The sequence below is a fragment of the Manihot esculenta genome, chromosome 14, assembly GCF_001659605.2.
Source record: "Manihot esculenta cultivar AM560-2 chromosome 14, M.esculenta_v8, whole genome shotgun sequence".
Classification (NCBI taxonomy): Eukaryota; Viridiplantae; Streptophyta; class Magnoliopsida; order Malpighiales; family Euphorbiaceae; genus Manihot; species Manihot esculenta.
In genome coordinates, this window is record NC_035174.2 from 16798346 (window position 1) to 16817972 (window position 19627).

General features: G+C 39.9%; 1 protein-coding gene across 1 annotated transcript; it reads left to right on the forward strand.

Moving 5' to 3' along the window:
• The first annotated feature begins 11046 nt into the window (after positions 1 to 11046).
• LOC122721693 (17.3 kDa class I heat shock protein-like) lies at positions 11047 to 11862 on the forward strand. Its single transcript, XM_043950159.1, has one exon. It carries the CDS (start codon positions 11161 to 11163, stop codon positions 11653 to 11655), a length of 495 nt encoding a protein of 164 aa, XP_043806094.1. The 5' UTR covers positions 11047 to 11160; the 3' UTR covers positions 11656 to 11862.
• Positions 11863 to 19627: the final 7765 nt, after the last annotated feature.

Consider the following 19627-nt stretch of genomic DNA (forward strand, 5'->3'; position numbering starts at 1 on the left):
TTTCATGTTAGGTGACGGGCCTCTTTATGGAGGTGGATATCCGTGATCGCTCCCTCCGAGAGTCCGTAGATCGCCGAATTGAAGAGGCACGTCTGGAGGAGAATATATCTGCCACCAGTGATGCGAGGGGCAATTTGGTAGCTGCTCGGGAGCAGATCCAGTCCCTCCAGGTGGAATTGCATTCTGCGTTGGAGGCCCTCAAAAAGGCTGAAGAGAAAACAGCCGAGACGGCCAAGCATACCTCGTCCTTAGAAGATGAGTTGTCTCGGACTCGCAATGTTCTCCAGGAGGCTGATGAGAGGGCAGCTACCTTGGAGGTTCGCTGTAGAGGAGTGCTAGAGCAGCTGTCCTCTATGACAGAGGCTCTCAAGGAGAGGGATGAGGCCGTTAGCCAGAAAGCTGAAGTCCAGCGCCAATTTGGTGCCTTAAAGGCTGATTTCGAAGGACTTCAGACTCATCTGGAGGAAGTAAAGGCTCAGAGAGAGATGGCCTTAGCTCGGGTGCAGGTCCTTGAGCAGGAGTTGAGCACAAGCTCTGACCGTATCAGAGACTTGACTTCCTCGGCTGAAGAGTTCGACCTTCGCCAACAACAGCTGAAAAATGAAGTCAGAGTTTTGGAACGTAAATGTTTAGCCCTGCTTGAGGTGGTAAAGTATGCCGAAGAGAAGGCTCAGCGGAAGCGCGATCAGTACATAGCGGAGTATCAGGAGTCTGATGAGCTAAAGGGTAAAATTGATCAGGCCTGTGAAGCTCATCTTCAGGACTACAAAGATTCTTCTGAGTTTGAGGAATTTGTAGCCGAGGCTTGTGAAGAACATCTTGATGAGTATAAAGCTTCTAGTGAAATGAAACAGGCTATCTTTGATAAGGCCTACCGCATGTATGTAACTGGCTACAATCGCGGTTTAAGAGAAGCTAGACAGGCTCCTGATATTCCTTTGGCCAAGCTTCGTAGGCGCGAAGTGGACTCAGATGGCGAGTCAGTGCTATACGGGGAGGATGATTTCCCTTTGCCCCGAGGAGATTGCCGGAGGGACCGAGATCGGCCAGCTGAGTCTTCTTCAAAGGGATCCGAGCTAGGGTCGGAGGAGGACGATCCTGATTCTGTGAAAGAAGGCCTTCACCCTGGGTCAGAAATTGCCCCTACTATTGAGAGCGCTGGTCCGAAGGACACCGAGCTTCCTTCAGGGGTGGCTGTAAATAGAAATAGTGAGGGTGGGTTTATTGATGTAAGTCCTTTAAGGACTATTCATCCTCCTTCCTCACCGGAGAAATAAATTGTAATAGTTATTAATGGAATATTAGTTTTCCTTTTTGTTTTTCATATTCTTTGACATTTATCTTTACTCTTCGTATGTGTGATGTAGACTTCATATGTTTATTCAGAAGCTCTAAATTAATCTTAAGTTGTGAGTTCAGCTCTTAGCTGTCGTCTGAGAGATCAAATCTCGTACCCATTTGATGGCAACTGTCATGCTAGTTTTTGACTTCTAGTCCTTCTTTCTTCGTTGTGACTTTGTATATTTATTTTAAATAAACTAATTTAGGCTTTGATTATAGCCTGAATATCCTCCTAAGTATTTATGAGTTCTTCTATGGAGGGAGCTCGGCCTTTGTTTTTGGCTTTCGTATCTTGATCTTTTGAAGAAATGAATCTATCCGAGCTAGGAGCTCGGTCTTGGGCTTATCGGTTCGAGCTGGGAGCTCGACCCTTTTTTTTTTTTTTTTTTTTTTTTTTTTTTAGGGGGGGCCCCTGAAGTCCTTTACCAACTATTCTTACCTTCCGGAGGTCTTACGAGATCCTGGCTGTGCCGGGGTGACCTTGGGGCCTCACCGGCTATCCTTTATTTTGTTTTTCCGGGAGTTCTACGGGATCCCGGCCTTCTTCTTTACTGAGGTCTCTATGTCTGAGGGAGGTTTTCTTTTGCCAGGAGATCTTGGGGATCCTGGTCTTGTAATTCCGGGACGAACTTGGGGATCCCGGTCTTCTATCTCCAGGAGGTCTCTGTGTCTCAAGGAGGTCTTCTTAGTGCCAGGAAATCTTGGGGATCCTGGTCTTGCATCCGGGAGATCTTGGGGATCCCGGTCTTCTACCTCCAGGAGGTCTCTGTGTCTCAAGGAGGTCTTCTTAGTGCCAGGAGATCTTGGGGATCCTGGTCTTGCATCCGGGAGATCCTGGGGATCCCGGTCTTCTACCTCCAGGAGGTCTCTATGTCTCAAGGAGGGCTTCTTAGTGCCAGGAGATCTTGGGGATCCTGGTCTTGCATCCGGGAGATCTTGGGGATCCCAGTCTTCTACCTCCAGGAGGTCTCTATGTCTCAAGGAGGTCTTCTTTTGCCAGGAGATCTTGGGGATCCTGGTCTTGCATCCGGGAGATCTTGGGGATCCCGGTCTTCTACCTCCAGGAGGTCTCTATGTCTCAAGGAGGTCTTCTTAGTGCCAGGAGATCTTGGGGATCCTGGTCTTGCATCCGGGAGATCTTGGGGATCCCGGTCTTCTACCTCCAGGAGGTCTCTATGTCTCAAGGAGGTCTTCTTAGTGCCAGGAGATCTTGGGGATCCTGGTCTTGCATCCGGGAGATCTTGGGGATCCCGGTCTTCTACCTCCAGGAGGTCTCTATGTCTCAAGGAGGTCTTCTTAGTGCCAGGAAATCTTGGGGATCCTGGTCTTGCATCCGGGAGATCTTGGGGATCCCGATCTTCTACCTCCAGGAGGTCTCTATGTCTCAAGGAGGTCTTCTTAGTGCCAGGAGATCTTGGGGATCCTGGTCTTGCATCCGGGAGATCTTGGGGATCCCGGTCTTCTACCTCCAGGAGGTCTCTATGTCTCAAGGAGGTCTTCTTAGTGCCAAGAAATCTTGGGGATCCTGGTCTTGCATCCGGGAGATCTTGGGGATCCCGGTCTTCTACCTCCAGGAGGTCTCTATGTCTCAAGGAGGTCTTCTTTTGCCAGGAGATCTTGGGGATCCTGGTCTTGCATCCGGGAGATCTTGGGGATCCCGGTCTTCTAGTTTTGTTCTTTCTTTTTCAAAGAGAAGTAACATTCTTAATGGAGATAACATCATTGCGTAAAGAATGGCGTTATTTTATTTATTTGTGCCTTTCAGAGTACAATATTTTTCTTTACATATATTTCAAGGGAAGTACCTTTTTAAGTGCTGGATGTTCCAGGCGTGGGGCTCGGGGTTTCCTTGCATATCTTCAATTCGGTATACCCCGGGCTTAACCACTTTTGTCACCTTGAATGGACCTTCCCAGGTCGGTGCTAGCTTGCCTGCGGCTGCTCTTTTTCCTGTAGCTTCCAAGTTTCTTAAATTCAGGTCTCCCACCTTTAAGCTTCTTTCTCTGACCTTTTGATTATAATATCTTGCCGCTCGTTGTTGATAAGCAGCAGTTCAGACTTGTGCTTCTTCCCTAACTTCTTCAAGAGCATCCAGGTTGCTTCTTAACTTGTCCCCATTAGTGTCTTCGCTGAGAAATTGAACTCGATGAGTGGGGATCTGTAATTCAACTGGAACTACGGCCTCTGTACCGTAAGCGAGTGCGAACGGTGTTTCCTTAGTGGGTGCTCTGGGAGTAGTTCGGAGTGCCCATAGGATACTATTGAGTTCTTCTGCCCAATTTTCCTTTGCACCATCCAGCCGCTTTTTTAATCCTTGGAGGATTGCTCTGTTAGTGACTTCCGTTTGACCATTGGTCTGAGGATGGGCCACGGAGGAGAACTTATGCCATATGCCCACGTTCGTCGTGAAGGTTTTGAAAGTGTTGCAGTCAAATTGTCTGCCGTTGTCTGAGATAAGCACTCTGGGTATGCCAAATCTGCAGATGATATGCCCCCATACGAAATCTATCATCTTTCTGGCTGTGATTGTTGCTATTGCTTCTGCCTCTGGCCATTTCGAGAAGTATTCCACAGCTACCACTACAAATTTTCTTTGCCCCGTAGTCTTGGGGAAAGGGCCCAGGATGTCAATTCCCCATTGCGAGAAAGGCCATGGACTGGATATGCTTGCTTGAGGAGTGGCAGGGGTCCTGATGGCATTAGCAAATCTCTGACATACGTCGCACCTTCGGACAAACTCTTCTGCTTCTTTCTTAACAGTGGGCCAGTAGTATCCTTGCCTGAATATTTTGTTAGCTAATGTCTCTGCTCCCTCGTGAGCCCCACATAGGCCTCTATGTATTTCCTCCATTACCCTTGCAGCTTCTTCCGGACTTACACACCGGAGCCATGGGCTGGACTTCCCCTTTCTGTATAAAGTTCCCCTTATTACTTGGTAATTGGCAGCTCGAGCTGCTATCTTTCTGGCTTCGTCTTTATCTTCAGGGAGTTCGCCCTTCTCCAAATATTTCAGATAGGGGCTCATCCAAGTTGGGCTCTGGTCCACCTGCAGTACCGTGTTTGTCTTCTTGAAAGCAGGTGTGCGGATATGCTGTATGTATACTTCGTCAGGGAGCTGCTCTAATTCTTCTTTGGTCAATCGACTAAGCAGGTCTGCCTCCTCATTTTCATCCCGAGGTATTCTTTGAAATCTGACAATAACTCCCCGTTCTGCGAGCTCGGCTTCTATGGCTTTTACTTTATCAAGATAGTTCTGCATGATGGGGTCTCTGGCTTGATATACCCCCGTCACCTGGTTGATCACCAGTTGAGAGTCACTATTTACTTCGAGGTCGGTTACCCCTACTTCCGAGGCTACCAACATCCCATTCACCAAGGCCTCGTACTCGGCCATATTGTTAGAAGCCTTGAATTCTAACCGTAAAGCATAACACACTTTGAAGCCCTCCGGCCCCTTAAGCATTATCCCTGCGCCGCTGCCCTCAGATCCTGATGCTCCGTCTACATATAGCTTCCAGCTAAATTCTTGGGAAAGCTCTCGCTCTCCTTCCTTTCTAGGCATCTCCGAGGATGATTCTTCCTTCTCCTCGTTGAATGAGCATTCTGCTATGAAGTCAGCCAGCGCTTGAGATTTTATTGCTGTTCGAGGTCGATATTCCAGACAGTAGGGGCTGATTTTCACGGACCATGCTAACATCCGTCCTGAAGTTTCCGGCCTACGTAGGACCTTCTTTAAGGGTTGGTTCGTCATCACAACTCCTTGGTGGCCTTCCAGATAAACTTTGAATTTCCGGACTGCTAACAACAAGGCATAAGCCAATTTTTCAATGTTCGAGTACCTGACCTCAGTGTCTCTAAGTACCTTGCTGATGTAGAAAACAGGTTTCTGCTCTCCTCCTTCTACCCTTACTAGTACCGCGCTGATTGCCTGTTCTGAGGCTGCCAAATATATCAGAAGCTCTTCCCCTTTTATGGGACTGCTGAGCACGTGAGGCGAGCTAAGATATTTCTTAAGTTCCGCGAAAGCTTTTTGGCAGTCTTCCGTCCATTTGAAGTTTGGTACCTTTCTCAACTTTTTGAAGAATGGTAAACACTTTTCTGCTGACTTCGACATAAATCGGTTAAGCGCCACCACTCTCCCGGTTAATCTCTGGACGTCCCTTACGCAGGTCGGCTCTGGCATATTCAATATGGCTTCTACTTTCTCCGGATTAGGCTCAATGCCTCTTCCACTCACCATGTATCCCAAGAACTTTCCTCCCCTGATGAAAAAAGCACATTTTGCTGGGTTTAACTTCATTCTGTATTGATCTAACACCCCAAATATCTCCCTTAGATCTGCTATGTGTTGTTGAAAAGTTGAACTTTTAACCACCATGTCATCCACATACACTTCTACATTCCTGCCAATCTGGTTCTTAAAGATTTTATTCATTAATCGTTGGTAAGTTGCCCCGGCGTTTCTTAATCCGAAAGGCATAGCTTTGTAGCAGTAAGTCCCGTCTTCAGTTATAAATGAGGTTTTCTCCTCATCCGACTTCTCCATTGGGATTTGGTGATAACCAGACATAGCATCCAAAGAAGACATATAATCAAATCCGGCCGTTGAATCGACCATTTTATTAATATCGGGGAGGGGGTAACAATCTTTGGGGCAGGCTTTATTTAGGTCGGTGAAATCTATGCACATCCTGTATTTGCCATTGGCTTTTTTGACTAACACAGGATTTGCCAACCATTGTGGGTACATTACTTCCCTAATAAAGCCTGCTTCTTCTAACTTCTGCACTTCCTCCCGGGTGGCTTGCTGTTTTTCTCTTCCTACTACTCTCTTCTTTTGCTTCACTGGTCTGGCCTCGGGGAGGACATTCAATCGGTGTGTCATCACTTTGGGGTCAATTCCTGGCATGTCTGAGGGCTTCCATGCGAAGGTCGACGCGTGACCTCGGATCAGAGTCATGACTTCACCTTTTTGTTCTTTGGTGAGGTTGGCGTTAAGACTGAAAATCTTGCTTGCATCTGCTTCTGATAAGGGGAAGGTCTCCAATTCTCCAACTGGCTCTGTCCGGGCTTCTTTTGTTTCATCTCTGACCTCCAGAACTTCCGAGTCGAGCGCTTCTCCAGTTGAGCTTGGTTCTGTTACTGTGGCCAAGTATACCGCCCTTGCTTCTTCCTGGCTGCCCCGAACCATTCCCACTCCTTCTTCCGTTGGAAACTTGAGTGCCAAATACCTGATGCTGGTGACAGCTTCAAAGCTAAACAACGCCGGCCTCCCTAAAATCGCATTGTAACTCAGTGGGAGTTTAACCACCAAAAACACCTCATGATGGGTGCGAGCTCTGGGTGCTTCTCCCAAGGTAAGGGCCAGCTTCACCTTCCCTTCTACAAATACCGGTGCTCCTCCGATCCCTTTGATGGGTGACTGGTCCCGAACCAGCTGTTCCTCCGGGATTCCCATCTGCTGGAAAACCCGATATGGCAATAGATTGACCTTACTCCCATCATCCACCAGAACCTTCTTCACCCGAAAATTATGAATGACTGCTTCAATAACAAGCGCGTCATCATGGGGCATCTGAATGCCCTGTGCATCTTCTGAAGAGAAAACGATGGCCATGGGTGAGTGTTCAACGATCTGCATGACCTCGCCATTGCTGATCTCTCCTTCCCGGTTTCTCTTCTTTCCTCGACGGCTCATCCGTCCTCCAGTTCCTCCAACAATCATATTAATAGTCCCACTAGACCCATCATTCACTGGTCCAGCTCCGGTTCTCCTGGGCATCTGGGCTGCCGGACTGGGCGGAGGCCTCTGCCCCTCCGGTTTCTTCACAAAATTTTTGAGATGCCCCCTTTTTATCAATCTTTCAATCTCCGTGATTAACTGAAAACAGTTATTTGTATCGTGGCCGTGTGTCCGGTGGTACTGACAATACTTGTCAGGATTCCTCTGATCTGCTTCCGACCTCATGGGTTTAGGCCACTGGAGGAACTCCTTATCCTGGACTGCCATGAGTACTTCGGCTCTGGAAGCGTTGAGGGGAGTAGGCTTCTCAGGAACCCAAGGGGGGAGCACTCGTGGTTCATGAGCCCTGGGAGGAGGGGGGGCCTTTGATCCCTTCTTTCCCAGGCGTGCTTATATGGCTCAGGCCTCTTCCCACGCTTCTTCTCGTGTTTCTCCAGCCTTCCTTCCTCCGGGGCTTTCTCTTTTCCTGCCACCCCTTTGGTAAATCTACTCGTTACTAAGGCGTCATCCTGCCTTATGTACTTTTCCGCCCTCTTCATCAACTCGGCCAGTGAGGTCGGAGGTTTCCTGCTCAAAGAACCAAAGAACTCGGCAGAGGTTGTTCCCTTTTGCATGGCCTCTACCGCCCTTCCTTCGTCGAGCTCGGGAATCTGCAGGGCCTCCGTATTGAAACGGGCGACATACTCTCTGAGAGATTCACCAGCTTTTTGCCTAACTGTTTCCAGATAGCTTGTCTTCCTATCTGCTGGCACCCCGGCTACGAACCGGCTAATGAAGCGGAGGGCAAGGTCTCCAAAACTTTTAATGCTTCCGGCCTCCAGGCTGTTGAACCATGCCCTCGCTGGCCCCGAGAGCGTTGTTGGGAACACCTTGCACATCAGAGCATCTGACAGAGTTTGCAACTCCATGAAGGTCTTATAGTTCATGACATGTTCTCTCGGGTTTCCAGCCCCATTATAGGCCGCCATCGGCGGCATCATAAACTTTTTGGGAACGGTCTCCTGCTGCATTACCTTTGAGAAGGGAGAAGAAGTAGGCAAGGAGGTTTGACTCTGATCTTTCTTACCTAGCTCGGCTAGGAGCTGCTCCTTCAACCTTTTCAGTTTTTGGTTCATTTTCTCGTCTTCTGGGTTGGATCTTTTGCCCAAACTACATTCTTCCTCCTCTGTTTCAGTTCCCGTTTCCCTGGTTGTTTCAGCAGAATAGTCGTCCACCTCTTCATTTTCTATCATCTCTCTTGCCCTTCTCCCATGGATTCGGGCCTCCGGTTCTTCCTCTTCTCCGGCATCGTGGTTGTTAGTTTGGAGGCGGATAGAGGTGGGTCGGGGTTCATCGGTTCTGGGTTCCTCCACTACTGGGAGTGCGTTTACTGGGGTGCTAAGTCCCCTTTGTTGCATTATCTGCCCCAACCAGTGAGCAGTGGTTTGTAGCTGGAGAGCCATGGTTTGAATGTCTTGGTTAGACAGGGTCATGGTGGGAGTATTCCCTGCCAAGCCTGGCGAGGGATTAAGAGAGATGGGTGTTTGGTTATTTAACGTCGTAGGGCTAGAAAAAGAGAACTGCTGCACCTCTTGGGCGGAGCTTAAGTCATTTGAAATATTGAGGTTACTTTCTTGGTGGTTTGCCATTGTGGATCTCAGTGGGTTTTGAAAGTGAAAACTCCGGTGATGAAAAGATCTCCTTCGTTTCCCACAGACGGCGCCAATTGATGATCTGAGATCCAATAGGGTTTTTCAAGGGTTTTGTGTTACAGAATAAGGCTTAAACTTTCTGAGGAGGGGACTCCTCTTTTATACATTGTCTTGCTTGCTGGTGACGTGTAAAGGTCTCTCCAGGATTGGGCCATGCATCTCTGCCATACAGATTCGGGTGTACTAGGGTATCAGCTGCCTGTTACATGCGTAACGGCCTCTGATTCTCCTCATGCGTACGTTCGAGCGGATCTGCCAGGCTGTCTGGTGAGTACTGTTCTGGACCCCGGGCTGGGCCGAGAGTTGGGCTGGACGCTGGGCCTGAGAGGGGTCTACTGGTCAGGGATCAGGCTGGACTGAGTGAGGAAGCTTGGTCGAGCCCGGCCCGGAAGCTGGGATGAGCCAGGCTTGTTGGGGGGTATCAAGTACGTGGGCCTCTGTGTCATGGGCCTTTGGCTGGGGTCAAGCCCCTGTTCTGGGGTGAAGAAATCCGGCGGTCATCACAAATCATTCTTCAGCTCTGCACTCTATATTAATTATGAAATATAATGAAAAATAATATGGATTTCAACTGTAAATTTTTTAACATAATAAAAATGTAATTGAAAAATATAAATTAAAAAATATTATAAAAAATTAAATAAAAAAAATAATTAAATTTAGATATTACATTTCAAATAATAAGAAAAAAATATCAAATTAATTTTATAAATTACGCACTTTTAAATCTAGTAAGCTTAAAAAAAAGGTTAATTTTAAAATAAAAATTTTAATTTTAATTTTTCAAAAATGAAAAAAGTTAAAATTAAAAATTAAAATAATTTCTGCATATTATTTTAATTATTTTCAGAAATATGGCTAATTTAATTTTTTACAAATTAAAAATTAAAATATATTTTACACATTATTTTAATTTTTTTTATAAACATGACCACTTTTAAATTTTACACGAATTAAAAATTAAATCATTTATGATATTGCTGAGATTAGATAGACGACAGACAACGTGGTCGGAGCAGAGCGATCCTGTAATCGGTTGTAATTTGCAAGGAAGAAAATGTAATGTGGTGGGCACCCACTCCGACGCAAAAACTAATATCTCGAAAAGAGAATGTAATGAATTGTTTAGAAATTTAGTAGCGTATCTTTACCTCTGCGATTACTTTAGGCGAGTCTCATGTGAAATCATAGGTTCCCCTCTTTAGATACGAAAGAGATAGTTGCCTTCATGATTTGAGCATGTAGTTAGTTTATTGATAAGGGATCTCATTGGCTAATTCGAGATAGTTGCCTTCGTGATCTGAACATGTGGTCATTTTATTGACAATGAATCTTATTAGCTAATTGATTGGGGATCCTGTAATTACAAGCGTAAAGGAGGTCTGCCGAATTGTAACTGTTAATGATAACTTGCTAAGAAAATCTAGCCTCTCCAAGATAGAACGAGTTTTGATGAAAAACTAAATTGTGACCAGCTTAAAGTTTTTGAATCTTTTTTTTTGTCGGTGAAACCGAGTGTCACTCTGTTAAACTCTTACTACATTACCCTGTCTTCAAATGCCAGCACATTATCTTTTTTAAATTATTATTATTTAATATTAATAAAATAAGTTAATAATTATATAAAATAATAAAATAAATTGTTTAATATATACTATAAAAAATTAAAGGTTTAAAATAAAATTTATTAATTAAATTATAAAAAACATAATGGTTAAAATAAATTACCATCTTTTTATTATTTAAAATACCAACAATAAAATTACTTATAATTTATGAATAAAAAATCGTAATTATAATTTTATATATATATATATATATATATTTTACATATCAACAAGTATCTTAAATTTTATAAGATATAATTATTTATTCTTAAATTTTAAGAACTTTTTCCACTAGTGGAGCGAATGAGGCATGGGCTTATATTTTGCATGCAGCCACATGAGGAAAAATTATAAAATACATAAATTATACAGCATATTTATATGGTATAATAAATTAATAAAATAAAATATATATATATATATATATATAATATTTTTTAAAAAAATTAAATTAATTATCATGTTTTAAGTGTTCATCATCTATTTTTTAATATACCATAGTTGTTCTCACACACGTCAGACACGATCCTTTACTCCAATTTCCTCCACATTCTAGAAACATCTCCTGTTTCCTTCTTCCTGAACCATCGAGAACTAACCATATACTTCTAGAACTTTCATCATATAACAGTTAAGAAACCGCACCCTATATATACCTCCTTCCTTCCTCCCTTCAAACCCCAGATCTAAGCATAGAAATACACAAATACAAACAAGCCTTCACTGAGCAATCTTGTTCTTTTCTCTCAATTCCAATTTCAAAAACCGAGCAAGAAAAATGTCTCTCATTCCAAGCAGCTTCTTCGGTGGCCGGAGAACCAACGTCTTCGATCCTTTCTCTCTCGACTCCTGGCATCCCTTCCATGACTTCCCATTCCCAAGCACATCTCTCTCAGTCTCATCTCCTCGCTCTGAGTCCGCAAATGAAACTTCAGCATTTGCCAACACACGCATAGACTGGAAGGAAACTCCGGAGGCTCACGTTTTCAAGGCTGATCTTCCAGGAATAAAGAAAGAGGAAGTGAAAGTGGAGGTAGAAGAAGGCAGGGTTTTGCAGATAAGTGGAGAGAGAAGCAAAGAGAAGGAAGAGAAGAACGATAAGTGGCATAGAGTTGAGAGATCAAGAGGGAAATTCTTGAGAAGATTCAGGCTGCCAGAGAATGCAAAAGTTGACGAGGTTAAGGCAAGCATGGAGAACGGAGTCCTGACAGTGACTGTTCCTAAAGAGGAGGTCAAGAAACCAGATGTCAAGGCCATTGAGATCTCTGGTTGACTGAAAACAATGGCAAATTCCATCTATGGGGTGTTGCAGTTTGGTCTGAAAAAAGGTATTAGAATTACAATATCTTCCATTAAACAAGTAATATAGATGAGTGTAATCTGCAATGTAATCGGTGTTATGTGGTTCTTTCGTATGGAGTTGTAATTTGAGTGTACTGAATTTTCTTTGTTAACAAAGATTTGATCTTTTCGTTTTCTACCTTCTTTAGTGCGTTGAGAATTTCTGGGCTAAGTATGTGAGGTTTCTAATACAGCCCAATGTTCCAAGCAATCGTGGAGCGAATTCACCAGAAAAAACTAAAGCTTTTTACTTGTTAATTAGTGGAACACAAATGTAAGCAAATTCAACTTATCACCATCACCTTCTTCGTATACAGTTTTATTGTCATAATGCTTTCAGACTTTATGGAAATAAATTTTAGTGTTGAAGATTTTTTCGATAATTCAAAATTTATTTTATTAAAAAATTAATAAAAAGTGCAAGTATTTTTACTATAATTTTTTTTATATAATTACTTTTAATTAAAATTTGTGTTCAAAAGGAGACTGTGACAGTGAGATTGCCAAAGGAAGAAACAGAGAAGGAAGGAGAAAAACAGAGGCAAAAATAGGGAAGGAATTTGGCAAAGGAAGAGGGGAAGAAAAGGAAAAAGGAGGAGAGAAAAGAGAAAGGAAGCAAGATTCCTAGACTTGATACTAACTTTTAGGTGAAAATGTTATTAAAGCAATGAAATTGAGACCGGCAAATGAAAGAGGGCAAGATCTGGGCATTTTGCTTAATTAGGTTTGGAAAAAAAATTGTCCTACGCGGGGACAAATAACCGATTTACCGCATCTTAAATTAATAAATTTTTCTTAAAGAGAAGGAAAAATTGATATTTAATGTATTTTTAAAATTGAATGTGTAACAGCCCGGATACCGAACTGCTACCGGCGCTAGGATTCAGATCAGTTTAAGGCCGCCGGGACCCGTAGCAAGCGTTCTGTGAACTTTGTATACCTGTGAAATCCCATACATGATCATACATTTTCTGTATTCAATTACAACTTTTTTTTGTTTCAAGGCTTAACCTGTGCATGCACTAACGCTGTACTATCAACATCCCTACTAGAGCTCTCATCTTTGCTCTAGGCGGATCAAACTCATAATGTTAAGCCTGATTTTCTCATATACATAACATAAAACATACATACACTGACCATGTATATACAAAAGGGATACTATCAATGGTCAAGCACATTTCTATACATCATATTACAAAACTCCTATCTCTTTACAATTTCATATCCACATTAGCTATTACAATACTTTCTCTTCTTCCATACCCTGCTGGACTCTTTTTGGTACCTGTACCTGCAAGACTGGGGTAGAGGGTGAGGGATGAGCTATACAAGCCCAATGAGTAGAACTATAAAACATGATCTCATGGAATGCCTCACATCACAGCCAGTCCAGTCTGAGTCGCAGATAGACATGACCACCAAAAATCCCTATCCTAGGAGGATGCCTGGCCTAGCCAGGTCTTATAACCTCAAGTTGCCTGGCCCGGCCAGGTCTTACTCACTCTGCCCGCCTGGCCCGGCCAGGTCTTACTATCTCTGCTGCCTGACCTAGTCAGGTCTTACCTACAGATGGCTGCCTAGCCCGGCCAGGTCTTATAACAGAGTCTCTCTGCCTGCCTGGCCCGGCCAGGTCTTACATAACAGAGGTAGGGCTATTGGGGTCGCCTTGGTCCATCCACATCATTATATACATCGTATTATGCAATGCAATGCGCCATCTTCGTGAAACTAATGCAATCATCCTACCATACTCATCATGATGCATGAAAGATGCTAAAAGCATTTTAAAACAGTAGAAGTTCCACTCACCTCTGATAGACTCTGAACTAACGCTGCAGGTTCTGCTGCAGTACTCACTGCTGACTTCCCTGATTCCTCTGGTCCGTACCTACACAGGTGGACTCAAATGAGGGACCAAACTAACTCAAGAACATATCTAAGAAACTCCCCAAAACCCCTCTAAACCATCCTAGAACAATCACATAAAACATGCAAAGGAAGGCTGGACAGGGCACTTTCGGCGGCAGGTTCGGCGGCCGAAAACCCATTCCAGAGACGAAACTCATGCATGTTTGGCGGCCGAACTCCCTTCTTCGGCGGCCAAAACCCTTCGGGGGCAAGGTTCGGAGGCCAAAAGGCTCTCCAGAGACGAAAGTCCCTTACCTTCGGCGGCACCTTCGGCGGCCGAACCTTGCCTCCAGAGACGAAAGTCCCAATTTTCGGGGGCAAGCTTAGGCAGCCGAAACCACCTACTTAGCACGTTCGGCGGCCGAACCTTCCTTCGGCGGCCGAACCTGGCTTTTACCCGAAGGGCAGAACCATGCCCTGCTTCATGCAAAACTTACCCAAAACCTATCCAACATGCATATCAACTACTCCCAACTAGCACATACCATAAAACATGCATAAAAAGGCCTAAAACTCACTTATAACCCAAAACAACACATCAAACAACACTTACACATGCTTAAACACTAACTCATGCAAAACCTCAACCAAAACCCTATTCATGCATACACCTCATACAACTCCCATAAAACCTTCAAAAATCAGTAAAAGAGGTTCTGGATCTTGACTTACCTCTTCCAAACAAGAGATCAAGGGATCCTAACGTGGAGATATGAAGAAAATCTCTTCCAAAGCTCCAAACTTCCAAACTGGCTATTTTTACTCAAAACCTTCAAAACACACCAAAACTCTTACAACTCTTGAAAAATTTGGTGAAAAACATGAAAAACATGAAAGTCAACTTGGGAGAGGCTTGAACTCACCTCTGGCTGCAAGTGGAGGAGAAATATCCTCCTTCCACCGACCCTTTGGCCCTTTTTATAGGTGGCTGGCCAGACCACCTTCGGCAGCCGAACGTGAATCCGAAACCATGAAATGTTTGGCGGCCGAACCTTTGCATTTCTCCCTTTTTGCTTTTCTTTCAAAACTCATTTTCCTTTATACTTAAAACCTTAAAACAAGTCAAAATACCTCAGAAAACATATGTATGACCCTTCTCGAGGGTTCCGACACCCGAGATTCCACCAGACGACAGGAATTCCGAGGCCGGACTCAAGCCGGGTATTACAGAATGGCTAAAAAATAATAAAAGTTATAATTAATGAAATAATTAATTAATATATTTATTTTAAAAATTTTATAAAACTTTAATTTTTTTTTAAATTAATAAATTTTTTTATATTATAAAAATTAAATAATAATATATATATATTTTTTGAAATATGGATTAGGGATTAAAAAATAAAATCTGAGATTTTTCATTTATTCAGATGCACTTACTATTAGGTTAAGTTTATAAGTGTAATTAATATATATATATATATATATATTAAAAGTTAATATATTTTTTAATTAAAATAATTGATATTATTGAGATTAGATTGACGGCGTGACTCAATTAAAATTGTGTTGTGATTAGTTATAATTTATAAGGAAGAAAATGTGAGGTGGTAGTAGAGTGTCAATGACACTAACTTCGATACTCTAAGTTACTATCTGGAAGGGAGAATGCAACAAATTGTTTAGAGATTTAGTATTTAAAAAATAACATAGTTTTATCTTTGTGTAGGAATGTATAGTATTGAATATAGAATTTTTCAATAATATGACAGTAATGTGATCGGCTACTTGATAAAGAATATTACCAGTTAATAAATTGACAGTCTTGTGATTACAGGTGAAAGACGAGTCTTAATGACGCACCGGGTATCATGGTGTCCAGACCTTTCTTCCCTAGGGATGGACTATATTTCCTACTCACATGATTCTTGCCAAGTGGATTTGTTTCACGGTGACCGCTCATAACTTACTTTGGATGATTGTTATGTAACACTAATAACTTTATTTCGTTTTAAAAGCAATAAGATATATATATATATATCACTTAATGTATGCATAAGATGTAGTTGAGCGGCAAAATATCCGGATGTTTTTTTAAAAAATTCTATAACTGAAATTAAAATTTTTTTTATTAATTGGTCTCTCTCTTATTTTAAAGTGAGATTTTTCTCTTTTTCTCCGATTCTTCATCTAAAATCAAGTTCTCTCTTTTGTCGGCTCCTTGTTCAAAGACCCTATCTCATTCAGAGATTTAGATCTACATTTGAGTGGGTCAATTTTTTTTATTTTTTTATTAATTTCTTTTGTTTATTCTTCTAATAGTGTGTTTTTCTTTTATAGAATGTGATTTTTGAGGGAGATACATGAAAGACTAATTTGTTTATGAGAGTTTTTTGAGAAAGGGTTCATTTCTATGGGGTGTTTATCTTCTTGGGGTGTTTAGTAGGGGTGGTGATCTCCTGGGGTCTTTAGTAGGGGTGTTTAATGGTTAATTTGGATTAAATTTGAATCTAAATTATCTTTATCCATCATAAGTTAATTGGTTTTGTAATCAAATTCAATCGATCCATCTATTTTTTTTATTGGTTAATTAATAATTTACCATTCAACTATTAAAATTAATTTAATAATCAATGATATATTAATTATGAAATACGCATAAAAAATAATATGGGTTTCAACTGTAAATTTGTTAACATAATGGAAGTGCAATTGAAAAATATAAATTAAAAGTATCATAAAAAATTAAATAAAAATAAAATAATTAAATTTAGATATTACATTTCAAATAATAAAAAAAAAATCTAATTAATTTTATAAATTATGCATTTTAAAATCTAGTAAGCTTAGAAAAGCTTAATTTTAAAATAAAAATTTTAATTTTAATTTTTCAAAAATAAAAAAAGTTAAAATTAAAAATTAAAATAATTTTTACATATTATTTTAATTATTTTCAGAAATATGATTAATTTAATTTTTTAGAAATTAAAAAATAAAATATATTTTACGCATTATTTTAATTCTTTTTTTTTAGAAACATGACTATTTTTAAATTTTGCACGAATTAAAAATTAAATAATTTATAATATTGTTGAAATTAGATGGACGACATGATCAGAACGGAGCGATACTGTAATTGGTTGTGACCTGCAAGAAAGAAAACTTGAGGTAGTGGACACCCACTCCAACGCAAAAGCCAGTATCTGAAAAGAGAATGCAATGAATTGTTTAAAGATTTAGTATTAGAGATTTAGTATTAGAGAATAATGTACTTTTATCTCCGCGATTGTTCTTTTTTACAATAAGAAAATATAAATAAATATATTATTTCCTGATAATTCTACGATTATGCGGCCAGATCATTAGTAAGCGATCTTCATAGACTAATTGATCGAGAATCTTGTTATCACATGCTTAAAAAAAATCTGCTGGATTATAGTTGTTAATAGTAATTTTCTTATGGAGTTTCATCCTGAAGTTAAAAGGGTGAGTCTGTTCGACTTGAGATCGACCTGTCTTGAGGCTGACTTGAATCTCCCGGGTCTTCTTTTCTAATGATGGGACCACGTATAGGTTTATCAGATTCTTACCACGTAGTCTTGTCTTATGGTGACCGTTTACTGCTTACTTTGGGCGAGTGTCATGTAGAATCATAGATCCCCTGCTGATTTTCGATTCTTTAGATTCGAAAGAGATAGTTGCCTTTATGATTTGGGCATGTGGCCGGTTCATTGATAAGAGATCTTCTCGGCTAATTGATCAGAAATCCTGTGATTACAGGCGTAAAAGAATCTGCCGAATTGTAGGCGCTAACGGTAATTTCCTAAGAAGATCCGACCTCTCCAAGATAGGGCAAGTTTTGACGAAGAATCAAATTGTGACCGGCTTGAAGTTTTTGAGTCCTCTTTTCTCTCGATGGAATCGAATATCACCTGATTAGACTCTTGCCACCTTACTCTGTCTTCAAATAGCATATTGTCTTTTTTAAATTATTATTATTTAATACCAATAAAATAAGTTAATAATTATATAAAATAATAAAATAAATTATTTGATATAAAAAAATAAAAAATAAAAATAAAATTTATTAATCAAATTATAAAAAAGTAATTAAAATAATTTATTATCTGTTTATCTACCATTTAAAATATTAACAATAAAATTATTTTATTTTTTTAATAATATATTTTATTATTATTTTTTAAATATCAACAAGTATCTTAAATTTTATAAGATATAATTATTTATTCTTAAATTTCAAGAACTTTTCCACTGGTGGAGCGAATGAGGCATGAGCTTATATTTTGCATGCAGCTACATGAGGAAAAATTATAAAATACAAAAAGTTGTACCATGTAAATTATACAGCATATTTATATGGTATAATAAACTAATAAAATAAAAATATATGTATAAAAAATAAAATTTAAAAAAAAAATAAATTAATTGTATTCACAAACTTAATATCATATTAATATATCTTAATAAATTTAAAAAATTTCAGATTTAACTCTATCAATCTCAAATTTTATTTAAAAAAATTTAAATTAATTATCATATTTTAAGTCTTCGTCGTCTATTTTTTAATATATATATATCAATTTATTAATTTAACTGTATAATTACTCACACACGTATCCTTTACTCCAATTTCCTCCGCATTCTAGAAAGATCTCTTGTTTCCTTCTTCGTGAACCATCGACAACTAACCATATACTTCTAGAAGTTTCATCATATAACAGTTAAGAAACCGCAGCCTACATATACCTCCTTCCTTCCTCTCTTCAAACCTAGATCTAAGCACAGAAATACACAAATATAAACAAGCCTTCACTGAGCAATTTTGTTCTTTTCTCTTATCATAAAATTAGTTTAAATTTCAAAATATTTTATGATCATTAAAAGATTTTATAGTTATTAAAAATTTTATTTATAAAATTTAAATTTAATATTAAATTTAACCGTTTATAATGATCGTTTTTTTATTATAAATAACCTTTATCTTTATAAAGAAAGATACTCCCATTTTTTCTACTTTATTCTTTCTCTCCTCTGTATTTTCTGCTAGATTATAAATCAAAAATAAATTTTTATTGTCCTGATTTTAGAAATTAAATTCTAGGACATGTTTAATCCTAGGGGATTACAAAATAAATCCTTAAGAACAGTGTTAACATGACTCAAGTTTCATTTTTTTATCCTATTTTTTCAACAATCTTAAGGATTTATCTTCACACAAATGGAATCAAATGTTGTCACTATCTCTACTTTTGCACAATTTGCTTCCAATGACGTTATCACTGCCTCTGCTTCTGCTGTACTTCCAGCCGCCACGCTTCTTACTGCTGCAAATGGTGGGTCTCTTCTGCCTGCTGTTCCATATGCCAAACTTTTTCCTGACATCTTGAAGATTAAGGTTTTTCGGGTCAGAATTTTAAAAGATGGCAAGAGAAAATTTTTCAATACTTGGCATGCATGGCGTTGCTTCAGCACTCACAGAATCAAGAGATCTGTAACTGCTGTCGATCCAAAGTTGCATGAAATTTAGGTCTATTCTAATAAGGTATGTAGGCATACAATTATCAGTACTCTTTCCAACGATCACTTTCAAGGAAGCTTTATTATCTGCTTGTTATCTACAAAATAGGATACCCTATAAGAAAACTGATAAAACACCCTATGAACTTTGGAAATATTATACACCTAACTTAAAATATTTAAAAGTATGGGAGTGTCTTGCTGAAATAATTCTTCCTGATCTTAAAAAATGAAAAATAGGTTCAAAAACTTATGTTTGCATGTTTATAGGTTATACTGAACATAGTGCTGCATTAATTAGACTAATGAAATATTTGAGAGGTACCATGAACTATGGTATATTATATAGTGAATTTCCCGCTGTATTAGAAGGATACAGTGATGCTAACTGGATTTCAAATTTAGATGAGATAAAATTCATTAGTGGTTATGTATTTACTCTAGGAGGTGGTGCAATTACATGGAAATCAACCAAACAAAATATCATTGTTAAATCTACTATTGAATCAGAGTTT

Excerpts from the sequence above, each read along its gene's own strand:
- LOC122721693 (XM_043950159.1), top strand. The coding sequence starts at position 11,161 with ATGTCTCTCATTCCAAGCAGCTTCTTCGGTGGCCGGAGAACCAACGTC.